Here is an 8,731-nt window from a genome sequence, read left to right as displayed (position 1 = left end):
TGCAACGCACTGCACGACATGCACTCTCCTGCTCCACTCGCTCGGACGCGCAAGCAGGCCGTGTCGACAGCCCTGAGATCATCGAAGAAGCGTATCCGCAATGGATCCTACCTCGTACCGTACGTACCTCCCAACGATGGCGCGGTCACTGCTGCCCAGCATGTGGTGCAGAGTGCAGACAGAGAGAAGATTGGAGGTGGTGGCCTTGAATTCGGGCGCCATATCCCCTAGTGGCATGGTCACATACATGTAGTCGCCGGTAACGGCATGGCATCGACGTACCTCCTCTGTGCGCATCGGCTGTGGCTACTCTGGGGCTTCCACAAGACTGGCGATGTGAGCCTACCACTGCCTCCAAGGCTGGTGACAGCGTGGCACGGTGCTGGGCACATGTTGTCGTGTGTCTCCACTGCCCGAATGCACTAGTGCCGTGCCGTCGTCGTCCTGATGATGCGGGTCAGTGGCCACCCAGGTGGTACTCCCCCGTCTCCGCCTACCAGCGGGAGGAATTGGCGTGCACCTAGGAGGTACAGTACCTCCTAGGAGGGACTCGGTCCCTTACGCACCTTCCACCTCAGTCTTCACTAAGGTACGGGCAGATCCCTTGATCTGATAAGCGGATCTCCGGTGACCTTCCTTCCTCAACTTCCCTCTGTGCCATGGTGCCTTCCAGTTTGCCCTGACTCCCTTACGCCCTCCTCCACTGCACCTGAGTGGCTGTCGCAAGGCTGTCCATTCGCGGCCGTCATGACTTCCCTTCACGGCAGCAGACAGCACTCCCTTCGAGAATCACTGGAATTGCACCCTTCTCAACTCCAGGCCGAAGCAGACGTGGAACGGACGACCTCCGTCTTCACCTCGGAGCCTCTTCCCGAACCACAGGTGCCAGCGTTAGATGCCGCTCGTGTATCAACATGGCGGACGCCCGTCACTGCTCTCTCCAAGAAGGTCTTTGGACAGTTGCTGGGCACCAATCCCTTCAAGAACAGCTACCTCGACCTGTATGACCCGCTCGAGAGCAAAACCCACAAGGCGATCGCTATCGGCAGTGCCATCTTTGCCATTGCCGCTGGCGTCCCCCTGCCCATCATAGGATACATTTTTGGCAAAATCATCAACAATTTCCCCCCGGAACCTGACGCCTTAACTCAGCGGCTGATACAGCTCATTGGAGTCGCCATTGCATATTTCGGCGCGACCACCATCTACACCATCGGCTTTGGACTGACGGCAGAAAACGTCAGTCTCAAGTTACGACAGCAACTGCTGCGATGTCTACTCCACTTGGACCAAGCATATCTGGATACGCATGACATCGATGTCAACGGGTTGCTGACGGAGAAGATGGACACCGTCCAGGCGGGTTGTTCGGAGAAGGTTGGCATATTCATACAGGCCATATCATACTTTGTTGCTGCATTCATCGTCGGCTTCATTCTCGACGCTCGCCTCGCTGGCATATTGCTTGCATCCGTGGTCCCTGCAGTCACCATCAGCTTTGTTGTACTTTCACCAGCTGTGTCCAAGTGCAGCAAAACGGTTACAAAGAAGAATGAACGAGCCAACGAGGTGGTGGAGAGCGCACTGGGCGCTGTGCGAATTGTGCAGGCGTTCGACATGGTGGAAGAGCTCTGTCGCAGGCATACCCAGAATGTCGATGAAGCGACCCGCGCAAACCTCAAGAAGGCTGCTCTCTCTGCCCTGCAAGCCGCAATGGTGTACTTCATTGCCTACTCGGCGAACGCATTAGCCTTCTACCTGGGCAGTCGCGAGGCCTCTGGAGGGTATGCCGGTACCGTATACGCCGTGGTCTTCCTGATCCTCGATGCTTCTTTCGTAGTGGGCCAATTTGCACCATTTCTCGAGATTTTTGCTCGCGCAGCCTCTGCGAAGAGCACCATCCAGGACCTAATCGACGAAGGCAGCACTGCCTACAGTGCTGGTACATACCGGAGAACAGAGCTGCGGCCGGACTTTGCACGCTGTGATATCGAGTTCAAAGGCGTCGAGTTTCAATATCCCGCACGACCAACTGTGAAGACCCTGAAAGGTCTCAATTTGCACCTCAAAGCAGGCACCTTTACATCCGTGGTGGGTACGAGTGGTGGTGGCAAGTCGACTCTGGTTGCATTGCTGCTGGGCATCTACGACTACTCTGGCCGCATTGACATCGGAGGGAATGACGTGAAGGCCATCGACTCGACATACCTACGGTCCAGGATTGCGGTCTTGGACCAAGATTCCATCCTATTTTCAGGAACGGTGTTCGATAATGTCTGCTACGGCTTGCTTGGTCAAGATGTCAGCGAGGATGAGAAGCAGGCACGTTTTGACCAGGCGCTGAAAGATGCCAACGTAGACTTCCTTCATCAATTGCCGAATGGCGTGCATACCCGACTAGGTAATGAGACAGCGCTGTCTGGGGGCCAAAGGCAGAGAGTGTGTCTTGCCCGGGCGCTCATTAAGCGTCCCTCTGTGCTCATCCTGGATGAGCCAACGTCGGCCTTGGATGCACGCTCCGAGGTGGCTGTCGTGGAAGCCGTCAAGAAAATCGCAGCAACTGGAGTGACAGTCATGATGATTGCTCATCGCTTGTCGACAACTCTCGACTCGGACCTCGTCGCAGTCGTCAGCGATGGAGAAGTCGTTGAACACGGCACACCAAGAGCGCTTGCGATGAAGGAGGACTCTGTCTTCCGTGGACTCCTCAATGCGCAGAACACGACATTCGACGATGTCAACGGAACGGCAGATGAAGAGAAGCTTGCCCTGGAGGCTTCACCAACCAAGTCGTCAACCGTGAGCCTGGCGCCACGCCCCAGCACACATGGGAAACAGCCAGATGCTGCAGATTCGCCCGCCCAGCTTGGACTCTGGACGATTGCAAAGAGGATTGGCAGCATCGCGAAATCTGAAGGCTTGCTTGCTGTCGTAGGACTGTTTGCGAGCACTGTCAGTGGCGGTATCTTACTCGGCCAAGCCCTAGTGTTTGGTCATTTGATCACACTGCTCAATGATGGCACCTCGAACCCCAACTACTATTCTCGTGCGGATTTCTTCTGCCTCATCTTCTTCGTTCTCGCTCTGGTCGCATTGGCTTCGTACCTTACCAGCGGCACCGTCTTCGGTATGATATCGAGCAAGATCACGGGCCGAGTACAGACCAGGCTGTTGCACACATTGCTGCAACTGGACGTTGCGTGGTTCTCTGAATCCGGACACTCCGTGCAACAGCTGATGTCCAAGTTCACCAAAGATCCCGGCGATCTTTCTGCACTCGGCGGTGTAGCCCTTGGTGCCATCTTCACGATCTTTACATCCGTCATCGGTGGTATTATCCTGTCCATGATCGTGGCATGGAAAGTCTCCGTCGTCCTGCTCGCAGCTGTGCCCATCATGTTAGTCGCGGGATGGGCACGATTGCGCCTGCTGACAGAATCGGAAACACAGCATCGCGAAGCTTACACCAATGCCACCGCGTTGGCAGCAGAGGCGTGTCGAAATAGGCGCGCGGTCACTGCGCTATGCCTCGAACAGCATCTGATTGATGACTACCAAAAAGCACTGCGTGCGCCTTTCCAGAAGCTTCGCCGCTTTGTGTATTACGCCAATACCTTGCTCGCATTCTGCTTCTCCATCACATACTTTGTGTACGCATTGGCATACTGGTGGGGATCGAAGCAAGTCCGCAATGGCATGTACACCACTACCGACTTCTTTATTGTCTTGCCGGCGCTCCTCTTTTCCGCACAGTCGGCTGGACAATTCTTCAGTCTCAGTCCTGAGATTGCACGAGCCAAGACGGCGTCACGAAGCATCTTCACTCTCTTAGATGCCCAGCCCACCATCATGCAGTCTCAGATTCGACCGGACTCGCTAGAGACGAAATCAGGTTCTACTACTTCGTCGTTAGTCAGCAGTGACCTCGGCAAATCATCCAATCTCGATGAGGTCAAACCGAAAGTGGAATTCAAGGATGTCACCTTACTATACCCCAACTCTTCGAAGGCTTCTCTGCGCAATATCAGCTTGAGCATCGCTCCTGGACAGACAGTCGCCTTCTGTGGGCCGTCGGGAGCGGGTAAGTCATCCGCAATGGCTCTGATTGAGCGTTTCTACGATGTTACCGAAGGTTCCTTATTCTACGATGGCCGCGACGTACGCGAATTGGACGTCAGGCTCCTTCGCAGTCACATGGGGCTCGTCAGCCAGGACCCCGATCTTTTCTCGGGGTCCATATCGTACAACGTCAAGCTCGGCGCGCCGCCTGGCATGCCTGTGACGGAGGATGATGTCCAAGCGGCTTGCAAAAAGTGTGGTCTGCATGATTTCATTACCAGTCTACCAGAAGGTTACAACACCGAGTGTGGCTCCAGCAGCGCTTCGAAGTTGAGTGGAGGGCAGAAGCAGCGACTGGCCATTGCACGCGCACTAGTACGCAACCCGGAAGTGCTGCTTCTCGACGAGCCGACTTCGGCACTGGATGCGCATAGCGAGGCGCACGTGCAAGAATCGTTGAATGAAGCAGCCAAGGGTCGTACGACAATCATCGTAGCACACCGCCTGGCATCGATTCAGCACGCAGACCAGATTTTCGTGTTTGACGGAGGGAAATGCGTTGCGCGGGGCACTCATGCCGAGCTCATGCAAGAGGCCGGCCTGTACGCTACGATGGCCAAGGCACAATCTCTGACGTGAGCTGCATCCATCCGCGTACACCATCACATTGGCAAGTGTTTGGCGAGATGATAGGATGTATGAGCCTGGTGTGTCGCGTTACGGGAACATGAATTGCGGGCTTAGCACTGGCGTTGGGGGCTTTTTGGCGGTGCATACGTAGGGAGTAGCTCGGGGGCATATGGTCTGGTAAAAGCGATATATTGATCTTATCATATCTGATCCACGGAGATGTCAGCCATTCCTCCCCCGCTGATCAAGTCTGTTGTATAGCTTGACGTCTACGATCTGCTGGGTTAATTCCAGTGGCACTGTCGTATACGTGCACGCGGCCGTGCGTGTGTATTGGATCGTGTTGTTTGGTGCACGTGCGCGTAGCCGTGCGTGTAAGCGTGGCCAGTCGCTGCCACGGGCCGGGGGGGCGTTTAGCAGATGACTTCGGAGCACACCAGCTCGGCGGTGGGGATGGGCTTGCAGGTCAGATCGACGGCGGACCACATGCACTCATGCATGGGTGGGGGATCTGGGCTCGGTCAGGGTATCTCGGATCAGATAACGCGCCGAGGAGTCAAAGCAGACCGCACTTGACCAGGATGAGCTCGGGACTAGGGTCTCAGCGGGTGGCTCCCTTGTGCATGTACCTCTCCTGTGCATGACGCGCTAGAGAGAAGCCTGCAACGTCACATCACAGCGGGAGGGAAAAATTGTCCATGATGAGCCTTCCTTGTGGTGGCGGAAGACAAAATGAATTGCAACCACTAGTGGAAGGGCAGGATGAGATGGCTGATTGATCTGATTAGATTCCTATCCATTTCCTCCTCCTCCGCCGACGACGAGTACGACGACTGAGGAGGTACTAGTGCTACTACTAACTACTACATGTACCTGACTGCTGTTCGTGTGGTCCATCGCCCTTTCGTACTATTTCACTATTCGTGATTACGCCACCGACTTCCAGTCCCACTGTTACCAGACCTCCCACTTCACCTCCAGTCATCTCCCCTCTCCATCTGCCTCCCCGTGGGCACACTCGACTACCTACTCTGCACCACCCCCTTGGCCCTGAATTCGCCTCCCTGGCAAACGACCTGGGCATCCGATTTGTTTGTCCACGTCCATCTACAAGAGAACACGCCCGCACTGTGCACTTCTAGCATCTGGTATATTCCTTCCTGTTCAATTCATTCCTCCTTGGGAAACATCTGACACATATCAGAATTACATGATGGCGCCTCACGCTATGTCGGACATGTCGTCATCGACACTATCCTACACCTCGACAGCAATCACTTCGCCCGACGAGATTGCCTGCCCTGTTCGTGGCGACAGAAGATCCAATCTCCAGCGATTCGACAACGATGAGGTCCAAGACCTGGTCTGCTGCGGATTCGGCCCTGCTTCGCTCGCCATTGCCGTGGCTCTTCACGACAGCCTGGAATTGAACAATACCAGACTTGCCACTCGAGCACCCAGAGTTCGATTCCTGGAAAAGCAGCACAAGTTCGCATGGCACGCCGGTATGCTCCTTCCTGGAGCCAAGATGCAAATCACATTCTTGAAGGATATGGCCACGCTGCGAAATCCTCGCAGTGAGTTCACCTTCTTGAACTACCTTCACGCCAAGGACAGATTGGTTGCATTCACCAACCTGAACACATTCTTGCCACAACGCGTCGAGTATGAGGACTATATGCGGTGGTGTGCAGAGCACTTCAACAACGTGGTCGACTACAGTCAGAATGTCGAGAGCGTGACTGCCGGGCCCAAGAACCCCAAAACTGGTGCCGTGGAGTACTTCAACGTCCACTCCAACAACAGCGAAACGGGTGCGCGACAGACTCTCAAGGCCAAGAATGTTGTCATCGCCGCAGGTGGACGACCCCGGATTCCAGACACTCTTCCACAACACCATCCCAGAATCATCCATTCCTCTCAGTATGCCACGCATGTCAACAAGATGTTCCCTGAAGGATCGCATCCCAAGCGAGTGGCTGTCATTGGCGGAGGCCAGAGCGCTGCTGAGTGCTGGCACGACATTCCAACCCGATTCCCAGGTGCACAATCAGTACTTCTAATCCGAGGTGCTGCACTCAAGCCCAGTGATGACTCGCCATTGTGAGTATATCCCCTCGGTCCCCCACACAAGCGAATAGCCCACTGACCAGTCTTCTAGCGTCAACGAAGTCTTCAACCCCGAGCGCGTCGACGACGTCTACGGCCAAGACCCGGAGACCCGTGCCAAAGGAATCGCCCAAGACAAAGCCACCAACTATGGCGTCGTCCGTATCGAACTCCTCGAAGAAATCTACGCGGAACAATACACCTACCAAATCCAAAACCTTCCCGAAGAACAATGGCCGCAGCGCATCATGAACCACCGCGAAGTCACCGGCATCCGAGACATCACCGTCGACGGCAAGCCCGCAGGCCTCGAACTCCAAATCCAAAACAACGCAGGCCTCTACCACCGTGACAAACCCTCCTCTACCGAAACTCTACCTGTCGACCTCCTCATCGTTGCCAGCGGCTACCGTCGTGACGCATACAAAGATATGCTCCACGGCGTGCAACATCTCATGCCCCCAGGAGCCACCGACTGGAATGTGAAGCGCGAGTACGCAGTGGAGTTTGCACCCGATGCGGTGGAATCCGATGCGGGAATTTGGCTACAGGGTTGCAATGAGAATACCCATGGATTGTCGGATACGTTGCTGTCAATTTTGGCGGTAAGAGGTGGGGAGATGGTGGAGAATATTTTTGGGTATTCGCCGAGTGCGAATGAGAAGCAGATGGAGAGTTTGGTGTTGGGTGGGAAGGTGGTTGAGTGATTGAGGGATGATGGATTCTTTTTTTCCTCTTTTTTTTTAAATTGAAGCGCGGGTGGGATATCATCTATCTACCTATCTTTTAGTCTTGTGTTGTGTTCAAGGGGGCAGGAGGAAAGAAATACTGGGAAATTGAATTTACAATCTAGGTACATGTACTTGTGCATACCTGATACACACATGTCTTGTGCACTTTTTCGGTTTCTCGCTTTCTCTCTCTTACACACACTCGCACACACACATACATTCACTTACACACCAAATTCCTCCTGCAGACTGCAAATACGAGTATAGTACGTAAGTACGTACGTAAAAAAATTATCCGGTTCGGGTATGTGCATCCGTACATATGCATCAGGTACAGTACGTATATACAACATGCATCTTCGCTTAACCATCCCTCCTCGGAACATGAAAGAAGAAGAAGAAGAACGGGAAGTGGGAGAAAAGGAAAAAAAACGATGCCTTCTAGGAGAATAAAAAGCTTGGAGAAGAAGCTTGGTTACTGTACCTACTACCTAGAAGGTACATGCATGTGCATACCTGATTATATACCGTACTTAATTGCAATGATCTGATGTGACTGACGCGGCCCTACATACCTGACAAGGACGGGGAGGGATATGTGACTACTAACTACTAACTACTACCTCCTAACTACTACCTCCTAACTACTAAGAGGTAATACATACTTATACCTACCTTACCTTACCCGTCCATTTTTATGTATATACCTATAAGGTACCTACGTTACATAAGGTAGGTATACAAGCGGAGTTCGGCGGAATTGCCGCTCCAAGGGCTAGATCCGTCCGTCCTTCCTTTCTGCTTTCCGCTTTCCTTTCCGCTTTCCGTTCCGTCCGGTCCGGTCTTTTTGTATCTGATAATCTGATTGATAAGATGGCGAAGTAATGTATGTATGTACTGTGTAAGGCAGGTGAATTTTCTTGGTACGTACCTACGGATTGTTTTAATGTCCGGTTGGATAGTATTTGGGACTACTGCTTGACACTACTGCTCGTCCGGTCCAGTAGTGGTGGTTTTTTAAACTGAACGAGTGAAGACGACGACGACGACGACGATGATGGGCACAGCCACGGTCGGGTTTCGTCGCTGGATTAGGTAGATGTTCCGTTGAATTTTCTTTTGGTTGTGTGTCTGTGTGTGTGAATTGCATTATGAGGTGGGCTTTTTATTTTTTGGAATAGAGAGGTACAGATTACCTTATA

General features: G+C 53.4%; 2 protein-coding genes across 2 annotated transcripts; both read left to right on the top strand.

The window, feature by feature from the left end:
• The first annotated feature begins 141 nt into the window (after window positions 1-141).
• SEPMUDRAFT_150395 (multidrug resistance-like protein) lies at window positions 142-4,819 on the top strand. The gene has a single exon (XM_016906146.1). It carries the CDS (start codon window positions 748-750, stop codon window positions 4,696-4,698), a length of 3,951 nt encoding a protein of 1,316 aa, XP_016759589.1. The 5' UTR covers window positions 142-747; the 3' UTR covers window positions 4,699-4,819.
• A 557-nt stretch (window positions 4,820-5,376) lies between these two features.
• Window positions 5,377-7,651, top strand: SEPMUDRAFT_150394 (hydroxylase). Its single transcript, XM_016906145.1, has 3 exons — window positions 5,377-5,837; window positions 5,894-6,792; window positions 6,851-7,651. The coding sequence occupies exons 2-3, from the start codon at window positions 5,900-5,902 to the stop codon at window positions 7,503-7,505; spliced, it is 1,548 nt and encodes a 515-aa protein (XP_016759588.1). The 5' UTR covers window positions 5,377-5,837; window positions 5,894-5,899; the 3' UTR covers window positions 7,506-7,651.
• The last annotated feature ends 1,080 nt before the right edge of the window (window positions 7,652-8,731 follow it).

The sequence above is a fragment of the Sphaerulina musiva genome (assembly GCF_000320565.1).
Source record: "Sphaerulina musiva SO2202 unplaced genomic scaffold SEPMUscaffold_7, whole genome shotgun sequence".
NCBI classification, from domain to species: domain Eukaryota; kingdom Fungi; phylum Ascomycota; class Dothideomycetes; order Mycosphaerellales; family Mycosphaerellaceae; genus Sphaerulina; species Sphaerulina musiva.
The sequence above is the reverse complement of the archived record's forward strand: the minus strand, read 5'-3'. Positions and strand labels throughout refer to the sequence as shown.

Bases quoted from the DNA above. Each gene is read 5' to 3' on its own strand.
- SEPMUDRAFT_150395 (XM_016906146.1), top strand. From the start codon at position 748: ATGACTTCCCTTCACGGCAGCAGACAGCACTCCCTTCGAGAATCACTG.
- SEPMUDRAFT_150394 (XM_016906145.1), top strand. From the start codon at position 5,900: ATGATGGCGCCTCACGCTATGTCGGACATGTCGTCATCGACACTATCC. The intron at 6,793-6,850 runs GTGAGTATATCC...CCAGTCTTCTAG, and splicing joins CCCAGTGATGACTCGCCATT to CGTCAACGAAGTCTTCAACC.